This window comes from Choristoneura fumiferana, chromosome 16 (genome assembly GCF_025370935.1).
Source record: "Choristoneura fumiferana chromosome 16, NRCan_CFum_1, whole genome shotgun sequence".
NCBI lineage: Eukaryota > Metazoa > Arthropoda > Insecta > Lepidoptera > Tortricidae > Choristoneura > Choristoneura fumiferana.
In genome coordinates this window covers 19,362,214-19,385,804 of record NC_133487.1, presented here as the reverse complement: position 1 = coordinate 19,385,804, position 23,591 = coordinate 19,362,214, and the positions used below count along the sequence as shown (strand labels likewise).

Sequence of the window (23,591 nt, the reverse complement as noted above, 5' to 3'; positions counted from 1 at the left end):
TACACTCTTGATAAAACCATAGCAGATATATCGTGTTTGGATTTTGTTTCATCAGTATTTGATTCTACATACAATGCAATGGTGGCAACAGGATTAGCTGGTGCTGCAGCCAGGATATCCAGCACACCAGTACTGCAGTACTCTTAAAAAAATAGCAGATATCGTCGTGTTTGATTCTTTTCATCAGTATTTGATTCTACATACAATGCAATGGTGGCAACACGATGAGCTGATGGTGCAGCCAGGATATCCAACACACTAGTTCACTTTTAAAAAATAATATATTTTCTCAAGCTATTGTAGTATTTGCGTCTGATAGACATCATCTTATTATGTCGATGAGCTGATGATGGAAGGTTGAACTTAACGGTTAGGAGTTAGAGGAAGTTTCTTTTAATATCATAATATGCACGTATAGACCTTTAATTGTATTCTTTCTGGTTATTCAGGTGAGCTGATGCTGGAAGGTATAACTCCTTAACGGTTAGGACACATTTAAATACCTACGCCAAACCAATCAACTGATTACGTAACCTAATTTATCCATACCTATAAAACTATACCGTGCTACTAAATACCGTGACTGACTGACAAACTATTTACAGACCTGAATTTGGCACACATGTAAGTAAGTGGATCAAGGATCATAGAAGTACACTAAGTAAGGATTTTTTTGCCTTTTTAAACTTTGTCTGTTTCTTTGTTTATTAGGGGTAATCTCTGAAACAACTGAGCTGATTTTAAAAAAAACTTATTAGTAAAAGCTTTTCAAAATCGATACACTAAATAATAGAAGCCTGTTTCAATTCAATCGCGGACAGTGTGGTTTTCTATTCAATTCACTTATTCCTATCCCACGGGAATCCTATGTCGCGTATGTACGAAGTCGCGGGCAAAAGAAACAAGTAGGTTTTCTAAAATTACTCCTTACTCCTGACCTGAAGATGTGAAACAGGGCTTCAAAGTTGATTTTAAATTCGAAAATTTGCAAATATAATCCTCCGAAAAATCAATTAAAACACGAAAATAAAGATCGTAGAAAGTAAATCTGTGTTACCCCAAATTTAACGCGAGCGAAGCCGCGGGCAAAAGCTAGTCACTAATAAGTCTTATCAGCTCTGTTTCTGCTTCAAATGATTTGTTATAATATTAATCCAGGTGAACCATAGCTCAAGAGGCTTCCATCTTGTTACGTCCTGGGTTCGGTCTTTGGCGCCCGCCCGATGGCCTCGGCCTCCACTAGGGTGTTGGGCAGGGGCTGCCCCAGAGTCTCGGGCTGCGTCAGGACCAGCGCACCCGCTAAGAGCCCCAGACCGCCGAACAGCACCGACGGTATACCTTCCCAGTACACCATCTGAGGGAAAACATTTGTTCATTCAATAAATAATCATTTGATACAATACAATACAATAACGAGACCCTTACATAGGGCTACATAGGGCACAAGCTGGCAGCTTCCTCGGACAAAAAATTAGCCTGGCTATTCAAAGATGAAACGCTGCCAGCACCTTCGGGACCTTGCCAAAGGGGTACTCTTTAAGTACTTCATTTGTTTTAGGTTTCATTTCATTTAATTTTATGTAAGTATTTGAAGTTTAGGATAGTTAGCTTTATTAATTTAATGCTTATTGTTATATTATGACTTTGTAATTGGTACATTACTGCAGAGGCCATGAAGTAAGGGATTGACGGACGAGTTCGGGGTAGAGATAAAACGAGTGCAGCGCAATCCCTGTTCTGGCCGAGGTTTGTATAGTGCTTTTCTCAAATAGTGAGGAAATATTTCATCCATCCATCCATCCATCCATCCATCCATCCATCCATCCATCCATCCATCCATCCATCCATCCATCCATCATCCATCCATCCATCCATCCATCCATCCATCCATCCATCCATCCATCCATCCGTCCGTCCGTCCGTCCGTCCGTCCATCCATCCATCCAAACTCAGTCCAAACTCAAACTCACAACATCGCATCGCATCGCATTTACAGAGTAGTGGTGGTTGGTTTTTCGTAATTTTTCCTATGTCAGTTTAATGTGAGTAAGCAAAATTAAAAAGTTAGAGCAGCGGACAATAATGGATTTTCATACATACTTCATGGCCTAGGCCAAGAAGTTATGTAGGGAGGTGGTAGGGAGCCATAAATGAGAAACTTCATGTCTCCATTTCGTGACATTAACGCAAACATTTCCGAGCATGTTTGAGAAAGTACAACACAATGACTTTATTGTACACTACAAATAGTAAGCGATATAGAAACAGGTACACAGTAAGAAAAATGACAAGGTACCTAAGTAACAGGCGGCCTTATCGCTGAAAAAAAAAGAAAGAAATATATATATAACGGTTATGGTTTTTGTTAATGAAATCAGCTTTGGTATCATTGCAACCGCAACAAACAGCGTAACTGATTTGAAGCAAATTGATCAGATACTCTTATTTTATGTAAGTTTTTACAAATGAATAAAAATAAATACCTGTTACTGAGGTTGCGGGGTTGGTCCAGCTCACGCATCCGGAATCAGCCTTCAAACTTTTTAAAGTTTACCCACAAATAGAAAATAATAATAGTCGTACCAGAGCGGGGGTCAGCGGCGCGGTGATGGAGCCGATGCGTCCGATCATGGAGGAGAAGGCCAGCAGCGTGTGGCGGAACTGCGTCGGGTACAGCTCCGACGTGAACAGGTACAGGGCCATGAAGCCCACTGAGATCCCGAACTTGCCCACCAGGTACAACACTAATCCCAGGGTCGCGAGCTCTAGAAACAAATTGAAGAGTTATAGTCTAAATGTGCAATACCGCACTATCGCCTGTTTTTTTTTTTAATCTATGCGTTAACATAAAAAAAATTAGCTGTATCTTCCTAAAACGCATTTCTCTACAGCAGGTATGCTGCTACAGCTAGGTACATGCGTCTGAATTCACATGCTAATATATTTTTCTCTATCTAATTTTGAATTTCAAACCTTTATGTACCTCCATAAAGTTAAGTCCAAAATTGTTTTTCCGTTCGGTAACACGCGTTGACAATGTTTGATTTATGAAATAAATAAAAAATAGTATACCATAATAAAACAATATGCGACTGAATCACGAACATTTGTTGCTTATTAATAAAACCGATCACATTCGCTGGAGTAATATTTTGCTAAATTTAATCACGTCTTTATAAATCTTATTGCTGTCAAAAGAAATCGCTCATGATGCGTGAACAGTTGATAGATACTCGTATTCCTGTGTATCCATTATTCTTAACGCAACCGAGTTCTGCACAAATTGTATTAAAAAAAATACAGTTCCTTGCAAAATACATTTGGGTAGGTATCATTAGCATTTATGAGTGCTTGAGACTTCAATATCGTTTAGTATTGTTTTCCCATTATTTTTTGTTGGTTACATTACTTCATTAGACTCTATCTTTCGGATTGCTATTACTCGTATATATTTAAATTCGGTGGAACTGATTTAATCAGTTTGCCGAAGATAAACCTATTCAGTTTTTTCAATGTCGATTCTAATATTTGACATAAATTACCAAATTCTTACTCTATTAAAATAGGTATATCACAATGATAACAATGATGAAAATATTTACTTTGTTTACATAAAATATAGACCTGAGGCCAATTGAGTTGATAATCTTGCATTAGTAGCTCAGATTACATAAGTCTTTCCGCAGCCTATGTAATAGGTATCTTGTTCGTTAATCCTTTAAACTGGAAAATGAAATACGTTAGATATTCATGGAATGAACTAAAAACAATTAAGTACTGCTCACCTGCGACTAGCGTGCAAGCCGCGCGTGAGCAAAGTAATATTTTTTTGGTTTATTGATATGAAACTCCACAAAGTGACGCCTGATTCAATAAATCCTTAGAAGATCTTAGGTTAAGAAAAACATACCGTTAGTGTCGATAAAGGCAAAAGTGATATTGCAAATGGCGCTAAGGAAGAAACCTCCGCTGAGCGTGACCTTCCTTCCGACTCTATCCAGGATCAGTAATGCAAAGAAGTTGGCAGGGATCTCGATGGCGGTGACGAGGATGTAGTTGGCGTACATGTTGCCGGGGGAGACCCGTGGAATTGATGGATAGCCCGTAGTATACGAAGGTGGTGGTGATCCACCACACTGGTGTCGTAAGCACGCGCTGGAGCAGCACGCGCGAATTGAAGATCGTGCGGATCATACCAATATCCTTTCCTGACTATAAAGTGTGAAGCATTATTATTGCAATGGACAAACGCTCAACATCCCTAATTTCCAAAGTCAAATAATTTACCTTGTCAGTGACCGGTGGTGGAGGTATCACAAGGTTTTGCATGGATTTCTCACTTATTGTGGTTTTATTAACTTTTGCAACTTTTTCTAGTATTTTTCTCGCTTCATCGTACTTTTGGGTAGCGAGGAGCCACCTTACGCCTTCAGGCAAGATCCAATAGTAGACAACAAGTATAAAGCAGGGGATGTGGAGAGCCATGATGAGGTAGCGCCACGATTGCACCAGCCACGCTACGCTACCGAGTAGCATTTGTCCGATGGCAAACATTGAACCACAAACTGCGCCTGTTATCACTCTGTACTTCGGCCCTGTTAATTCAGCGGCTGGAAAACAAAATTGGGGAACATATTAATGCATTAGCTTGATTAAGAAAAATAAATCACAAATTGTGAAGACTAGTTGACAATATTTACCGTAAACGTAGGCTGTACTGTACATTCCACCACCAAGCATTGTTTGCATCATTTGGAACGCGAGGAACATGGTGTAATTGACGGAGAAGGCGCGAACGAAGCCGAAGAGCGCCATATTGAAGATACTGATGATGAGAGCCACGCGACGCCCGTACTTGTCCGAGATGTAACCCGTGACCGGCAGCACGAATAACGAGCCCACTTTGCTGAGTGTGCCGGCCAGGGTACGAAGCCACTCTTGGCAACCCAGGTCAAACTGCAAGAAGAAGGTGCTTTAAACCAATAGCTAAAGCTGTTTTGGGAAGCGTAGTTAAGCCATATCATTGCCTTTTAGCCTGAATTGGGGCTGCAGGTTTAACTGTGAACTACATCACAGAAAAGCTAGCTCTTTGTGTAAAGATGCTTCACAAGAAGTAAAACATGTAAAATTAATTCGTGAATACTTAAATCTGCATGCTACGTACATCATAGACGACAGAGTTGCTTCTCTCGTAGATTAAGCTATCGCACTCTTGCGTGGCGGCCTGGTTGAAGATGTTAGCAGGACAGTAGGTCAACGAGCCGGTGCCTCCGAGGGGCACGTAGCGCTCGCAGGAGGCCGGGCCCGCAGCGCTGCCGCTAGCTGGCGGCACTGCGTTCAGAATCCACCCCGGTGAGTACTCATAGTTCCCCGTTGCACTCTCTCCGCACTCGGGGATCCGACATCTGAAAGAGAGTTGGGTTGGAAGTTAGAGCAGGCATTTCATAATTTGTATTTTTTTTTTTGATATATTAAAAACGGTTGCAGCACTTGCACGTGAAAATGCTACTTAAAATTAGCATCTTTCGCTTTGATATCATTAACTGTACTTACTGAAGATCAAGTTGACTTTACAATACAACGCAATTTTCGTTGGTTCTCTATTGGATGGCATAAAATTATTTGTAATATTATTGTTACGCATAATTGCTTTTAGCCGAATTAGCGACGTGCATACTCATCATTAAGCATAAAATTAAAAAGCATTAACACAGAAAGCATCATCTTCATGAAAACTAACGTCAAATAGCATAAATACCAAAAGTCATAATAATAAATTTGCATCATTACAAAGTGCATAACCACAATCACGAGCCTGATGCACTACGAGAAAAGGTTAGTTTTGTGGTAATATATATATTTATTTAGGAACTAAGGCGAGGGCGACGGAGGTAAGCGAAGCAGACCTCCTATTTCTGCATTGCTTGAGAGCTTCGCGCCTGGATATCATACTAACCTAACCTAACGTAATGTACCTAACGTGATCTAACCTAACCTAATATTTTGTTATTCATTTATAACAAAATAATCAATAGCCCAAACAATAACATGCATAATGTGTATAGTCTAATACAAATTAGTCCAATTGAAATTATTCTAATAGCTTATTATGCCAAAAAAGTAGTAGGCCAAAGTATTACTATGCGATAATATAAATTATGCCAAATCAATTATGCGAAACAATAATATAAAAAAAAATGCGATTAAAGGGGATCCCATTTTCATTTAAGAAAGCGCAAGTAACTTACCTGTGTGGAATAGCAGCGGCTGAGAAGATGAACTCGCTCATGAACGCAGAAAAGATCATGGGAACTGAGACGAGTATCAAACTGATGAGCTGGTAGCGGCCAAACTGTCCTAGCTCCGTCACCAGAACGTGGTCCAAATCAATAGGACCAGAGCTTTCAGTTGCATTATTACTCTGTTGTTCTGAATCAATACTTTTGTTAGATTCGACATTCCTATCGCCATTCATGGCACTGGTTTTTGGATCATTCATAGCGACTGTAATAATGTATTGATGAAACTATTGATTCTAATTTAATACTTAACAGATGGCGTTGTCGGTGCAGTCACGCGAGCCGCTCAAGTGGTAGCCATTGCGATCCTCCACCTTTTAAATAGCGAGTAGCGGTCGTTAATAATTAATCACCCTCGTCTCCGAACATACGTCATAGGTCAATTAATCCTTAAGTAATTTTATAATAGTAGTTATGGTGTTCCCTTCTTTCACAGACAGAAATTTCACAGAATTTCGTTTCGCAGAAAATGTTTCATATAATATTTCTATTATATTCGAATACTATTTTTTCAATTACTATTTACTTGAATGAAAAATATTTAATAGAAAAATAATTCAACGAATTTTATAGTGAAATTGTTTTATTCAACAATTGTGTCAAACCATAGTTTTTTAAAGAATATTTTTATCGGTGTATTTATTGACGATATTTATATTTTATTTAGGAGGGTATGCATTTGGTCGCAGGTAGGTATGAATTAAAACGTTTGGAAACTACCACCACATGAAATGATTTCCTTAGTAATAAGTTTTAATTATATCAACTAAATAATGTAAGAAGAAAGAATATAGGTTAGGTTTAAAACATAATTTATTCTCAAAAAGAATTTTACAATTCACTTGAGAAATTACGGGTACTTATACATAAGCGTTAATATTACAATTACAATTACGAGCGTAAAACATGCGGCGGCCGCGATACTAATATGAAAACAAAAATTAGGGTAGAAACCTGTGGTAGAAACTAAATACACCAAGAAACACAAAAGCTAAGTTCGAACATTATTTGTGCGAAGTGAGTGCAATTGCCAAACCACGATACCAAAATACACATCATAACATTCATAATTCTTATATTACTGACATAAAACTTAGTTTTGCTTAATTGCTTAATTCAAGTTCAATGGTGAAACATAGATCTATGAGGATATACATTGATTATTTGAAACTAGATGTGGTAGTCCGTACCTACTGAGTATACTAAACTTGAGGTAGTGAGGACATAATAATATTGTTTCTAATTAATATATATAAATAATTAATTTGATTTCTTATTCTATGAAATGAATACCTAAATAATGAATTTTATTCGTAACAAAAAATAATGATACAAATAATTCTTATAATATACAAATACTTCAAAGTATGTGTTCCATGTAAGTATTGATTATTCTATGAAACAGTAATATGAGAAAAAAAACTGTTAAACGAAATTCTATTAAAATGTTGTAGTGCGAAACAACGTACCTACAACCTTTGTTGCAGGTATGAATTAAAATGTTTAGAAACTACCACCACATGAAATGTTTTTCTTTGTACTTAATAAGTTTTATATCAACTAAATATTATAAGAATAAAAAATACCTATCTGATTTGTTATTCTATGAACTGAATACTTAAATAATGAATTTACTTTGTAACAAAAATCAATGATACAAACTTCAAAGTGAAACACTTCCATGTATTGAATATTCTATGAAACAATAATATGAGAAAAACAATCTGTTAAACGAAATTCTATTAAAAATTTGTCTGCAAAACAACGTTCAACATTTAAAAACAGCTCAGTACTTAATAAGTTTTGTTAAGAATTTTAATATATGCTTTTTTGTTAACTGTAGGTACTTTACTATAAAATTGATTTTGTACCACATTATAAATGTTTAGCAAGGTCGAATATTTGCATACCTACGTTAAATGAGGTCGCTATATGCACTATCCTGGGCCCGATTGCATAACAAGTATTACAAGCTAATATTATTAGCGATTTTGTATTGAAATTCACTACTATTAGCTTGTACTTTATCATGCAATTGGGCCCTGGAAAAGGGTTAAGGTAGGCACGACGACAAGCGAAGCAAGGGTGATCTATTAGAAAAAAACTGTGTGTTAGCGAAGTGAGGGCACCATTTTAGGGTTCTGGAGCCATTTTTAGGGTCCTGTCTGTCTGTCTGTCTGTCCGTCCGCAGCTTTGCTCAGGGACTATCAATGCTAGAAAGCTGTAATTTTGCACGGATATATAAGTAAACTATGCCCACAAAATGGTACAATCAAAAACTAAAAAAAAAATTTTAGGGTACCTCCCATTAAGGTAAAGTGGGGGTGTTTTTTTTTTCTCATCCAACCCTATAGTGTGGGGTATCGTTGGATAGGTCTTTTAAAACGATTTTTCGATTCAGTGATTTGTTGCGAAATATTCAACTTTAAAGTGCTAATTTTCATTAAATTCGAGCGTTACATTAAAAACAATCATGCCAAATTTCATGACTCTAAGCCCAGTGAAATAAGAAATAGAAATATTTATTCGCACTTCGTAAATTACACAAAAACACAAAAAAACAATAAGTACGTAATAGTAGGTATTTGCAAAATCGCGAAGCGGTCTCGGCTCAGCATAGTGTTGGCCGTAGAGGCCAACGCTGGTCTTCCGCTGTGACCGTTTATAGTGGTTGTTGTTTTGAGATTTTATCCCTATTCCGTGAGAATATCTAAATAATTAGTAGCCTATGTTTTATTCCAGATGTCCAGCTATCTACATACCAAATTTCAACCAAATCTGTTCAGCCGTTTCAGCGTGAAGGAGTAGCAAACATACTCACTCACTCACTCTCAAACTGTCGCATTTACAATATTAGTAGGATTAATCTTATAATAATATTCCCTTGTATAATCACAGCAGCAGTGAAAACGGCTGAGTATCCAGAGACACACGGATAAGAATTACCACACAAGGATATTGACAATACAATACAATACAATACAATACAATTATTCTTCATTGAACACCAAAATATAGTAGGCGCAGTAAAAAAAACACAGGATATTACTATTTATTATGTGTTAAAAAGGCAGAATATTATGTTGTTAGCGCGCCTCGGCCGACTCGGCGGCTGTGTGTCCTGAGAGGAAGGGCTACGAAATAGCCCGAAACATGTCGAGCTAAACTAGGTTTAAGACGTGAGTTATCCGTAATAATATCATTTAATATGGGACAAATAGTCTTCAGCCTCACGTGACATCAAAGAAAAGGATACTAAGAGTAGATTTTTACAATATTTAACTGTCGTCGACCGCACTAAAGCGCGATACACTGACAAAGACGCACAGAAAAAAGACTGATAACAATAAAATATGCAAATCTCTTTGTCATAGCCATTTAGACATATGTTACGGTTGAAAAAATCCTAATATATAAAAATAAAATTTTGTCCGACTGACACATTACGAGTAAGAGTTATAATAACCATACAAAACCAGCCATAAAATATCTATAAATAATAATAATAATAATAATAAATCTTTATTGTTCAAAACACATGTATAATTACAATATGAACCCTGGAGACTGTGTTAGTTTTCACTGTGTTACAGTCTCCAGTAGATACCATTATCATGAACATAGATTCATTGTTAAGAACAAACAGACTATCAATTTGGAAAAAAAAGAAGACCATTAGGACAAAATAACCATCACCACCACTTGTACGTACATCATATTGTGTGCGTGCGCGTGTGTGTGTGTGTGTGTGTGCGTGTGTATGTGTACGTGCGTGTGTGTGCGTGCGTGTGTGTGTGTGTGTGTGTGTGTGTGTGTGTGTGTGTGCTTAATTCAGGGCGCAGAAAGGCTCCTAGATAGGAGGTTTTCAGTCTCGTCATAACCCATCTTACTTAACCATATCCATACAGTCTTTTTAAAGCCATGATTAGAGAATGACTTAATAGCCGTTATTTCTTTTTTAATTTTATTGTAGACCAAAGGGGCACTATAATTGATATGGCGCTGCGCAAATTTACTTTTACATTTAGGAAGCGGACATCGATCAAGTAAGTTGTAAGTTTCTGCAAACAAATAATGACTCAACTCAACCCGTTATCAAATGGGCAGTTTGGTGACTATGTGCAATACAAACTATCCAAGTCTCGACGTTTGTAGCTACATACTCGTACCATCCCATACAACCCAACTCCAAAACTTATCTGAGAACTCAATTTTATTTTATTTATTTTTTATTCGACTGGATGGTAAACGAGCAAGTGGGCCTCCTGGTGGTAAGAGCCACCGCCTATAGGCAACACCAGGGGGATTGCAGATGCGTAGCCAACCTAGAAGCCTAAAATGGGATACCTCAAGTGCCAGACATTTCGCCGGCTCTCTTACTCTCCAAGCCGAAACACAACAGTGCAAGCACTGCTGCTTCACGGCAGGATTAGCTAGCAAGATGGTGGTAGTAATCCGGGCGGACCTTGCACAAGGTTCTTCCACCTGTTTGTTATTCACATTGCACGTCACTAAGTTAGGCAGCACGCTTGATAACGGGGTCTTATCATTTATCATTTAGTTGTTTGGTGCAACTCAAGATACCTACTCATCAACGCCCGAGCCCAAAATATTAAACTTGTATTATATTCTTTATAGCAGCTTCCACAATTTTCGACTCTTAAACTCACGTTTTGTCGGTCCCCAACTGATTGCTCCTTTCATCCACTCAAAGGTTGACTGGTAGAGATCCCTTAAAGGGATAAGTCCGCCTTTGTACAGATAGTTCAACTCAGTTGTGCGCGCGGCCCTATGTGTGCGTGCGCTTGTAAATATACAACTTTCACGTGACGCGGCAGTCGTCGTGCGAGCAAGACGTGTTCTTATCGCTTTACCCACACATAGGGCCGCGCGCACAACTGAGTTGAACTATCTGTACAAGCATCTCAAAGTTTGTCAATTGTGTTTTCTTTCTTTTCTTTTGCACAATAAATATATTACATACGTACATACATAGGTACATACGTACTTGTCTTGTTGTCAGCGGCGTTGCTAGGTAACCAAAGGCTCTGGGACAAAAATGAACTAGGGCCACAACTAAACTATTTATCATAAAAAAAGAATTTTGAAAATCGGCCCACAATTGACCGAATAATCGGTGAACATACATAAAAAAAAAATACAAACATTGCAACATAGAACCTCCTCCTCTTTTGAAGTCGGTTAAAAATGGTCAATAATATCATTTGTTCCGTTTTTGTCGTGTCCCGAATTCGACGTACTCCAGATTTGTCATTTATACTTTGTAAGTCAGAGTCCGAGGGGCCCCCTGAGCTTGGGGGCCCCGGGGCACTGCCCCGTCTACCCCTTTGCTGCGAAAATTGGCTTTTTTTAAAGAAGACGAAGACGCAGGCGCAAACTAAACGTAAATAAATATACAATAGGTAGCTTACCAACTTTCAATTTGAAGCGGTACACTGGACAAAAACACAAGGTTCTATTTGTTTGAAATAAATAGGGTGTGTTCCTACTAGTTCCATTGTTTGTACTACATAGAGTTCTATAATAGTACTGTCAATGGAACTAGTGGGGACTCACCCTTATTAGCCCTTTCAGGGGTGGAATTTTCGAAAACGTTTAAAATACGTGTAAAATATGTATGTATGAATAATTGAATACAAAGTTTTGTAAACCTGACAACTGTTATGCTTATAATTTAAATTATTACTATTATTATTGTTGAATTGACATGTAGTACCTAAATATAATTATGACTGTAAATAATTCATTGTGTACATAAATGTTAAATTCGCACGCCGGATTCCAGTAGGATATGCTAGATACTAAGTACTGTTAAATTATTTTCCACCTGTTCTAACCATATTTAACGAATAAATTATCATTCATTCATTCATTCATTTACCGATCTTGGGCTTCATGACAACAAAATTAGTACGGGCAATTAAGTTAAGGGTTTTGTTTGGGGGGTTGCAACCAAGGTAGCCTGCATGTTTCGACACTGTTTACGAGCAAGTGTGATGTAAAATTATAGAACTAGATAGTACTGTCAATGGAACTAGTCGGAATACACCCAAATAAGCGGGCGTCCAAAGTTTGTACTTATATTACGAATTATTTATGATTGGGTTGATTTCGAATATGAAAATTTGCACCATCTGTCTAAAAACGTGTAAGTATACATCTGTATTTACATAATCCTCCGAAAAATCAACCCATAACACGAAAACAAAGTATTAGCCGCGCGCTAAAGTTGGTTTCTTATATTTCTTTTTTAGCGAAGTATCTGTCGCTGCCAGTAGCCCCCCTCACCACTGCTGGTGTATGGCTTGAGCGACAGTATCAGCAACGCGCGGCAAAGCGTCTGTCGCTGTCAGTAGCCCTCCCCCCCCCCTCACTGCTGCTGTTGTGTGGCTTGGGCGACGGTATCAGGCAGGGCGCGGCGCAGCGTCTCGGGCGTCGTGAGCGTCGCCCCCGCCGCCGTCAGCGCTGCGCCGCCGAACAGCAGTATCGGCATCGGCGGCCACCACGCTCCCTGTCACATATCACTAAAAGTTACTTTCCTTTTTTATGACAACAACCATTTAAAATCAGTGTCTAGACGAGGATGTCTATAAGCGTTTAGCTGACTGATGTAAGTGAATAAACCCTGTCTTGATGCAGAACCCACCAATAACATCGAGCCAAGCCGTCCACATGCGCGTTGGTCGCACGCACTCACTAGTAGTGGCATCAGTGACTCAACCCCCCACCAGCAGCGTTGTCAGTGACGCCAGCACTCACCAGCAGCGGTGTCAGTGGCGCCAGCACTCACCAGCAGCGTTGTCAGTGACGCCAGCACTCACCAGCAGCGGTGTCAGTGGCGCCAGCACTCACCAGCAGCGTTGTCAGTGACGCCAGCACTCACCAGCAGCGGTGTCAGTGGCGCCAGCACGGATCCTACGCGCGCCAGCATCGAGCACGCGCCCACTAGGCAGCCACGCGCGCTCGTCGGCACCAACTCTGACGTATACACGTAGATCGCGTTGAAACACACGGAAATACACATTTTTCCCAGTAGGAAGATCACTATGAGCTCCGTCGTGGCCGCTGTAACAAGACAAACTAACCTGGTAATTTTCATGAGAGAGGGACCACCAGGAGGATACGTGCCGTATTTTTTATAGGTAAGTAAACCTGGAACGAGCTTCCCGCTGGGGTCTTCCCATCGAGTTACAACCTGGGTGCCTTTAAGAGGCGAGTGTACAATTTTCTGCAGGGCCGACAGCGCACTGGCATCGCGTAAAGTGCTGCGGGTGTCAATGGACAGTGATGATCACTTAATATCAGGTGACCCACTAGTTCGTTTGTCTGGCCTCTCTAACATAAAAAAGTACCTAGTGAAAAATTGTTTCTTACCTTTAGGTATGAATGCTTCACTGACACAGCAGACTCCACAAAGCAAGAATCCTCCTAGTAATGTAAATTTTCTGCCAATTTTATTTAGCAGGTAAGCCGCGACGAACTCTGCGATGAGGGTCGAGAGTGACGAGAGCGCGAAATTGACGATCTTGTTGCCTGGTAGAGACACCGAGTTGATGAGCAGCCCGTAGTATACAAACGCCGCTGTAAACCACCACCACGAACACACCAGTAACCTGAAAACAACCCAATTGTTTTCAGTTTGTTTTCCAAAGTTCTTTTAGCGTCTGATGGCTTTTATAAAGCCTTTTGGAGTAATGTCAAGCTACTTAACGGGTCTTTTAACTAAACTCGCCAAAGGGTGCTCTTGCTGAACCGATCTCAATTCTCAAACTTCGGACGCTAAAGGATCTTTATGCAAGTTATTATACTCGTAGGATTAATCTACCAATTTTTCGAAAAGTGTCCGTTACGTTATGTTGGACCTATCTGAGAAGAAAGAATAATGAAACTTAGGTCAGGTTGTGGTTTGATTAGAGAGAATATACCCAGGATATGCCAGTATCGGTTAAAATTTTGGAATCGTCCATCTTTAGTATACAGTCACAGTTACCATGCAATGTGTGCATTAATATCGGCCCTAGCAAAGCGTGCCCCAATATCTGACTCGTCCTACAGGCCCAAGTAATATCAGTAATATCAGTACCTATTAGATATTTATGCACGCTTTGTTGTATCAGATAATATTGCTGGTGACTGTACTGTAAGGTTTGGTTTTCCAAGTGTGTATTTGTATTTTTTACCTTTTAAGCAACATTGTAGAAGAGAACAACAGCTTTGGATGAAACTTCTCCTTCTCAACCTCCACATCAGCATCGAAAGCCACTTTTGAGTTTCGAATACCGTCTATCATCTTCCTTGACACCGGTATACCGTTCCATTTGGCTATTTTCTGCACCAGCATCACAGCTTTATCGTTCTTCTCATTCACAATTAGCCAGCGCAGACTTTCATCCAAAAGGAAGATGTAGGTTAAGAATATGAAGGCAGGGCAGTAGAGGAAGAGTTGGAAGTGGCGCCAGTACGGCACCAGCCACACGATGAGCGCCAGAAGTAGCTCGCCAGCAGCGATCATGATGCCCAAGACCAGGGCGCTTATGACGCGTCTGTTCTTGCCAACCAACTCCAACACTGTAACATAGTTTGATGACTACATGTCTTAAGAATAACACCTATTACTCAAAATAGACGAAAACCATTTGGTAGGTATATATATACATGTACAACAAACGCGCACTTCTAGTGTGTGCCTAGAGCAAATCGCGTGATTTTTTGATCATATATATGATATTAAAAGTTTTCTCCTAATATTTACCAAGTCTAAGAAGTAAGAATCAGTGAGTTGTCTGAAACATCAGTTTAAAACAGTGTATAACTAAGACACATTCTTACTAAGTACAAAACATGTAGTGTACGTTCCGGTAACAAGTGCTGCTTCTAGAAGTTCCAGCAGCATGTAGAGGGGATACCCTGTCCACCCCGGGCCAGCCGTGAGGGTCTTGAAGGCACCCACTGCCAAGCCCAAGCCGCTGGCTATAATGGACTTGCGACGTCCCCATCTGGAACATATACTAGTTAATCCTACTATAAAATAAGAAACATTTTAGTATTTTTGCTACTTTTTCACGCTTGAACGGCTGAACTGATGGATGAATTATGATTTGTAGATAACTTCATCTTTAGACTACTAGCTCGATATTCACTCGGGATCAAGATGTATATCCTTAAATTTAACCAGTAAATCTAAAGTTTATCCTCCCGATTTTAGCCTCCTGGTTCCTCCAGTCCTCACTTGAGGCCATAAAAAGAAATTTGAACTTTACTTGATTGGTGTTCGGTTCAAATTATGAAACCATAAATTTTACGTCGTTCCTCAGGAGGTTAGATTAGGACGGACCTATCGCTTCCCTTGAGTGTCATAATAGGTGACTACAGGAACCTGATGTGAAAATGGGCACTCAATTAGAACGCCAACTACGAACTTCGGGCTCCAGTACTGTGTGGAAAACAAGAAGAAATCACCACACTGTTTTTCCAAAAAGTCATCATGAAGGTTCACTTTGATCCTTAACCGACCACGACCACTCTGTCAAGAGTATAAGAACAACTTGGAAGAAGTCGTAAATGAAGTTAATGTAAAGAAAGACCACGACGAAATTTTTGAGAATTCTCTCAAATAAGCTTTTGGTAAATATTTCATTTTTAATACAAGCTTTTTTTGCTGACTGTACGTTTTGTTGACTGTACTTGTATTGCCAACCAAACTACATTTGCATACCAAATTTCAGGTCGATGCCATTAACCGTTGAAGAGTTCCGTCCTGTGGAGACGAATTTGGTCGGACTACCAGAATGTCACTGCCAGATTACTGTATTGTCTGTCACGCAATTTACATAAGTGTACCTTTCAAGTCAGTCCAACTGCTAGAAGTTGGTCGAACTTAACTTGTAAGATTTGATTACAGACAAACGACAGACAACGGGACAGGTGAAACTAAATTAAAGCTTATAACCTCCTCTTTTTTTAAGTCGGTTAAAAATGTAGTAAAATCTCAGAATTTCGTTAAGGCTAGAATATATAACAAAAACATGTTCTCGTAAAAAGAACCAGAGAGACATACATAGCATAGGTAGTAAAAAAAATTCTCACCTGTCTGAAACAAACCCCATTAAAGGCATGGAGATCATAACGCCTATGTTATGGACGGTGCCGACCAGCGTCCTCTTCCATTCTTGGCACGCCAGGTCGAACTGTAAAAGTGTAACCTCATCACAATCTTGTAAAGAAAATTCAACTGCAAAGCAATGTAACAATTATGTGTGAAGTGTCCAATCCGCACTAGACCCACGTGATAACTGCAGCCAAAACTCTCTCAGCCTAAGAGGAGGCTTGTGACAAGTAGTAATACGTATATAGACGACTTTGCCACTGGGTGTGTTATAGGTACTGAACATTTTTCAGTTTTTTTTAAATAGTTAAATATCTTTAAAACTAAGTTGAATGACGTAACTCGATACTATGATTTTAATTAGGTTTATTTTACTGTCAAATTTACCCCGCACAGAAATGATGGAGCTAAATTAACTCCTAACCTCCGCCACTATAGAATTCCTGAACCGTAAACCCAGGCGTCGCAAGGTTTTGACAGATTGGTGAAGCTGTCTGCACTGCAGTTGAGTGCGCCGGCAGCGAGCACGGGGCGGGAGCAGCGGGGCGGCGCGCGCGCCGGCCACCACGGCGGTGGCGCCAGCGCCGGCTGTGCGCCCTCGCACTGGGGTACCAGGCACCTGGGTACAAAAAACTAGAAGTAATTGAACTAGAGAACAGTTAATCCATGTCAATTAACTATGAACAATTATGTGACCATAAGATAGCCACGTCTAGGGTTGCCATACGTCAGAATTTGTCCGGACATGTCTAGGATTGCGGCCGGACTTGTCATGTGTCCAGATTTATAGAATTGACCTCAGAGACAAAAAAATTGAAAGCGGAGAAGAGGCTGCGGAGTTGGGCGAAGGAAAGGGAAGCGTAGATCTACAATACAGTACACCGCGGACCGCAGCGCCGCGCTGGAACGTCCTTCAACCTACGTCAAATCTCTGCTACAAAAAATGTCAGGACTTTACAATTTTTCCTATGCCAAACCTAGCCACATCTATACAACAAATATGTGTTCATGCAGCTCCTCGTCCTCTACACTATAAGAACACACACTCAAATCACACAAACTGAACTATCACAGCATAAAGCGGCAATTACACTAAGTCGTTCGCCGCATGCTGCATGCGGCGACCGCAAAAGTGTAAAGAACACGGTAGTCGGCCGCATTCGTGCGATAACAGAGCTGGCACCGCCTTAATATGGCCGCCCGCCGCAGTAGACGGACAGACTAATGTAAAGGCGACAGTCGTTCGCCGAAGTAGTTTGAAACTAATTCGGCGACCGCATCAGGTGACCGACGCAGTGAAATTGCCGCTTAGAACTATATGGACGCGTTTTATACTCAACCAGAGTTCACGATGCTACCAGATGTTAGACTAACGAACCAAAAAATTTGTTCAGCACAATATTGTGACATACCAGGTATCTTCCTACATTATCCAAAATTATGCCGCACTTTACAAGTAGATTGGTTGTAGTTTCACAAGTCGCTGGCTTTAGGTTGAAAATGGATTTAAAACCAACGCTGAAAAATATCTCTAATCCAGTAAGTATCTATTACTTTATAAGTTTTTGTAAATGTAGCTAGGATGGCAATTTTTTTCAAGCTTTAGGTACCTACTGCAACTTATTTTGTTATAGACTTGCGACTCTCGAAACAGTAAATTACGTGTATATTTGTCATAAGCTGCACTTATCTGTAATAACCCCATCAGCCATGTTTGCCATGATAAGTAAACTACGGCAAAGTAGCTCGATGACATCATCGCCCGCATTATTTATTCTAACATGATCTTAACTTTAAACTTAGTCCCTTCTTTAGATTATATTCAAACGATCTGTAGTAAAAAAGTCAAAACTACTTTTTTTCAATTTTCGTATTAGTAAGTATCTGGGCGACCGAGTTTTACTTGGACTAAAACTTGACACGCGTTTTCCAGAGATAAGACCTTGGGACCTTGGTAGATCGATTGTTCGGCCTCAAATAAAGTTAAATAAAAGGTTGGTAGAAAATGACGAAAGTTTAAAAGTTCAACCAATTACTAACGCTTCTAGCAATCTCGCCGCCCCGACTATTGCCATAAGTAAGCGTATATTATTTATTATTTATGGTTCTTGCTGAATTCATGTACTCGTAAGACGTCTTTTTTTGTCCCCTGGTCAAAAAAAAAACAAATATCTTTATTCAATTTAGGCCATTTATAACTAGCATTTATGAATATTGAAAAATAAAAACTACCACCGGTTCAGAAAAACCTCCGTTGAGAAGAATCCGTTGAGAAACTCAGTTCTCAACTCTGGTTCATTTATCATACTCCAAATTACTCGTTCCTAATCCTAACTTTTTTGCAGAATTAATTCCTGAAACATCTTTGGCCTCATCTGCACTGTACATAAGGTGAGATTGGTTTTAAGTCAATCATGATTAGTTTAACGTCAATAAAAAAAAAACACAAATGAAATAACTCCATTTTTTATGCATATTAGGCTTGTGTTTTGATTATTATAACGTCAAATCGTAAGCGAAGATAGCACAGGTCACTTTCTTCCATCTTATCTATACCAACTGTGTCAATAAACACAGCTTCCCTCGTTTTGATATAATTACTCCCAGCTTACTACTTAATACTACCCTCTTTTATATGGTTTTTTTTAGTCTAGCAGCGCTTTCGAAGAAATCCTCACCTATCAAAAACAATCCGCCGCTAGGGACAGAAATTATTTTATCTTAAATTTCTTTAATCTTAACATACCTGGCCTCATCAGCGGCTGCAGCGAACACGTAGTTGATGTTACTCATTGCTGTAAACAGCAACGGCAGCATTGCCAGAGCGTACTGCCAGCATTGAAACTTTCCGAACTTGGCCATTGCGCCCAGGGACACTGACTCCGTGTCCTTCACCGATATCACCAGGGTCCGAGGTTGGGGCATGACTTAAGTCCAAGACTTTAATGGCCAGTTGGAATATGAATACAAATTATAATAGTTAATTTTCAAAAATATAAAAAACATTTACATGTATGCTGACTCCCCACTATAGGCATGGTCTGTCTCGCAGGGTAATAAGTGGCTAATGTAGCTTAAAGTTCCTTTTTAGTTGTCGTCACTGATCTTTTCATGCAGGTAGACTTAGGTGTCCGAAGCTTTTTCAGAGCAAATATTTTTTTAAAAAGTTTTTTAAGAAATCAGAGGTATAAATAGCAAAGAATGCATCTTTTGTTATGCGATTATTCGTTTCCAACGTCAGCAATTGTACACCTCTATAATAACCGGGAACTGATTTTATTACAAAATTCAGTGACAGTATAACCCCACCGGCTACTGCTTCGAGGTAGCGACTGGGCCTCTGCTATTTGATGCCATAAACTGAGGAATTATCTTACGTCAGTATCGCGTCTATTATGGTTCACATAATGTCAACCTATTTCCTCCATCATTATGTCTTGTTAGACTATTACGGCGCACGGCTTCACAACATGCTGCTTGGGATTTGATTGCTATAATTTAATCGTGGGGCTCTACAAATAATGAAGATTTGGCTTTTGATCGATTAGGTTCCATGCGACGGGCACCGGAGCAGAGGCAGTCCTAGGAGGAGATGGCGGGACGACTTGGACCGATTCCAGTCGGATTGGCAAGTAGAGACGAGTGGAATAAGAAAGGGGAGGCAAAAGCCCTGCAGTGGGACACATTATAAGCTGGTTAAAAAACCGGCCAAGAGCGTGCCGGACACTTCCAAAATAGGGTTCCGCAGACATTTCGAAAACAATTAGTGATATTTTTCTAAGGATTTCGTATTTTATATTTCATACCTTAGTCTGCTATTTACTCTTAAACTACTAATAATTCTCAAGCAAACTTAGCCGTTTTTATTTTTATCGATATTTTTTTATCGTGTTGGAATAATTAGCTTAGCATTATCTATGGTAGACGACTCGAAAAAAGTGACAGTGGGGTTACTACGCAATTTGAAAATAGAAGTTCGTATCGTTTTGCTGACGCAAATATGATTTAATACGAGAGTGAGAGGGACGGTACGATACGAACTTCGATTTTCGAATTTAGTAGTAGCCTCCTGTATTGGCGGGTAGCCATTATTTTATTCATTTGTTTATATAGCGTCTTTCTTTTAACGAGTTTTGTTTGCCGAAGTGTTAAGACACAAAATATATCTTAATTTTCTGTATTTTTTTCCTAGCAATGTGATGAAAATCATTGTGTATATTTATCACGGGCCGTAAGGGGATTACAAACTCGAGTCATTAAAGGAATCCTATGCCCCAATGACCTTCGATCTGAATTCCTTAGTTTTCTAATGTTTTTTGTAGCTTATTATATTAACAACGACGGCTTTAAGCAATATAGTATCACATATTTATATTAAATGATATTATAACGGATAACTCACGTCTTAAACTGAGTTTAGCTCGACATGTTTTGGGCTATTTCGTAGCCCTTCCTCTCAGGAGCACGCGACTCGGCGGCTGCCGCAACACGCACACACATATCCGTTATAATATCATTTAATATGAGTGAGTCTCACGGTAGTTTCATATTCAAAATCACATATTTAGTTCAAAGTTAATTGTCTTCGAGATATTTGGCATCAAAGTTGAACAATTTTAAGCCAAAAGACTGGTTTTCTGGTCATAACTTTTGTGTTAATTAGTTTCAAATGAAAACCCTCGCCCAGTTTTTAGAGACGTCAAAGACGAACCCAAATATGTAGATTTTGTATATGTTAGATCTTTCACGTCAATAGAGATACGAAATAAGTGTTTTTTCAGACAATGTTGAAGAGTTATACAAAATTAAGTACCTATTATTTTTTTTTCAAAATTCGGTAGACAAAATGGAGATAAAAGATTGGAGAGCCGTTTGACTTAAAATTCTATCTGTAGTGCAAAAGTAGGAGATACGATTCAAAATTTGTCAAAAATCGATGAAAACCTCGGGTAGCCCCTTAAAAGCCCTCCGCCTCCGGCGTCGGGCTTCTAATAGACTCACGTTAGTAATCCCCTACTTACGCCTCTTAATAATAATAATAATAAATAATAATAATAAATTCATTTTAATGCACAAAGTACTATTGCTTAAATAAGTTTAGTAAGACCGGCTCACAGTTAATACAAAATAATTAATTAGTCAATGGTACGTTAATTTGGAAATGGTGTTTGGTTATTATTGTTTATTATTTTGTGTTCTGTGTTCGCAAATTCTTTCTTGTGATTTTCCTTCTAACCTTTACCTTTGGATGCTTGGGGCGACTCTCCGGGGCCATTCCTATTAACCATCCTACCTAGGCCTCTCGGGGCGACTCTACAGAGCCAATCCTCATAACCGTCTTACCTTAGCAGCTCGGGGCGAATCTTCGAAGCCATTCCTCGTATCTCATATCCATCCTACCTAGGTGCCTCGGGGCGACTCTCCGGAGCTTTTCTTCCTTCTTAAACCTTCTTTTTCGATTTGCGATTATAGAATACGTTCGTTATCTGCAAGTAGGGACTGTACTGGAAGGTTCCCGGTATCCCGGTCCCCATAAGTACCTGAAACCTAACAGTGCTATAGAACGTTTGGAAATTTATGAATAAATTTTGTGAGCAAGTTCCTCACCTGGTATATGTCACTAAATTTATTATACCTAGGATCATGTCTCCAGCCCATCGTAATCAGAGTAATCACTTTATCAAAAGTAATTGATTATAATGTATATCAAAGACACGTGTCGTTGATAGCGACCAAATTCTTAAATAACAAGCTTAGGAAAAATAGCTCTTAATAGTATGCCACAAGACAAAGAAGCAGTTTTGTGAGCAAATAACATCAAACTCGAGGTTATAGTATATAAAAATTTGACGATTGTGATTGTGTGTGTTTGTTTAAATAATTCTATACATTTTTAATTGTTATAATGTAAGATTTTCTTCATCTTCCACAGCAAAAAAAGCAACCTAAAGATGTCTACAATACTAATCACCTTTCATAAAAACGTAAATAAACAGCCCAAGTTTTGGAGAATTACTAAAATTTGAGTTGAGAAAGAATTGGCAATCATTTTACATCATCTTTCAATCTTAAACGTGAATCCTAATCTTTACGCATTGAAACCCTTCCGAGAAAGCTAACTTGTACGGTAGGCTTCCGTCTTCACCACGCGTCACAGCATTCCGTCACTTGATTAGTATAATGCACGTGTGTTTGTAAATTAGCTTTATCAGGTTTGGCAGTTCAGCCCAGGCGTCATATAAGTAGGGTGCGCGGCCGAGGACACTGCCTTCGCCACACGACAACATGGATGAAGAAAAAGTGGTCGGTGAAGCGGCGCCGGAGGTCGAACCGACCGACAAGATGGCCAAGCCGGGCAAACCTAGCGATCTCGAGGACAGTGTCCCTGAGCCTACGCCAGTTGCAGAAGAAATAGACCTGGACTGGGTGCTCGTCAACGAGTTGGGACAGTTCGGTCGCTTCCAGCTTATTAATTTGCTGCTGGTGTCAATACCGATTATAATGTCGGCTTTCATGAGCGAGTATATTTTCTCCGCTGCTGCTATACCGCACAGGTAATATTTGAGTCCAATTTATCCTGAACAATTAGCGTGACTTGTCTGCGTTACATAAGTACCGTAAAGAGTTGAAAATATTTGTAGCTATCTGATTGTAAAAAAAAATGTGGATCAGATAAAACATAATAATAATAATAATAGAAATTTTTATTCACCATCACAAACCAAAAATTACAATACAATCAATCAATCAATCAATATTAATATTATCAATCAATATTATCTTCAATTGATAGTAAAATTTAGATAACTCAGCTCGCAACTCTGGTAAAACGTATAATTATCAATGCCATTCTTTCTTATTAATGTCAAGTTCTCTCCTGAAATTGAAAATCAAGTAGAACCTAATTGACTGTGAATTGTTTCGACTAAATTTAGGCAGATTTGAACTCCAAAACTAATATTATTTGTCAAGTGATTTGATGTCTTGGCAAACCTTCTTCTGGTGCAGTCCGATGAAGTTACGTGTGATTTTTATCCATCTTACCTTTTCAATCAACCGCCGATTGCATTTGGAATATTAGATTACGTATTTTCTTATCCGATTCGCATACTTTTTAGCGATTAAATTAAGTATGATATTATACAGGAGCATGCTTAATTAAAATT

The 23,591-nt window shown here is 39.2% G+C and overlaps 3 protein-coding genes across 3 annotated transcripts in view; all 3 read right to left on the bottom strand.

Annotated features, from left to right (window-relative positions):
- LOC141436299 (solute carrier family 22 member 1-like) overlaps positions 1 to 23,591 on the bottom strand; it is an 87,155-nt gene that overhangs the window by 51,869 nt on the left and 11,695 nt on the right. The window lies entirely within an intron of this gene.
- On the bottom strand, positions 605 to 6,757 carry LOC141435982 (organic cation transporter protein-like). The gene is given in 8 exon segments (XM_074098800.1): positions 605 to 1,354; positions 2,584 to 2,765; positions 3,911 to 4,076; positions 4,078 to 4,212; positions 4,288 to 4,610; positions 4,701 to 4,956; positions 5,165 to 5,405; positions 6,249 to 6,757. Coding segments are annotated over 8 exon segments (1,719 nt in total). The 5' UTR covers positions 6,500 to 6,757; the 3' UTR covers positions 605 to 1,189.
- LOC141436612 (solute carrier family 22 member 3-like) lies at positions 9,821 to 19,350 on the bottom strand. Its single transcript, XM_074099606.1, has 9 exons — positions 19,172 to 19,350; positions 17,419 to 17,455; positions 16,850 to 17,044; positions 16,407 to 16,507; positions 15,150 to 15,316; positions 14,501 to 14,888; positions 13,695 to 13,933; positions 13,204 to 13,385; positions 9,821 to 12,831 (listed from the first exon to the last, which is right to left on the bottom strand). The coding sequence occupies exons 1-9, from the start codon at positions 19,348 to 19,350 to the stop codon at positions 12,691 to 12,693; spliced, it is 1,629 nt and encodes a 542-aa protein (XP_073955707.1). The 3' UTR covers positions 9,821 to 12,690.

What these genes read in the sequence shown, in the direction of transcription:
- LOC141436612 (XM_074099606.1), bottom strand. Translation starts at nt 19,350, where the DNA reads ATGCCCCAACCTCGGACCCTGGTGATATCGGTGAAGGACACGGAGTCA. An exon ending in CACTACATGTTTTGTACTTA is followed by an intron (nt 14,889 to 15,149) that starts GTAAGAATGTGT and finishes ACTATGTTACAG; the next exon opens with TGTTGGAGTTGGTTGGCAAG. An exon ending in TGAAGCATTCATACCTAAAG is followed by an intron (nt 13,386 to 13,694) that starts GTAAGAAACAAT and finishes GTCTTGTTACAG; the next exon opens with CGGCCACGACGGAGCTCATA.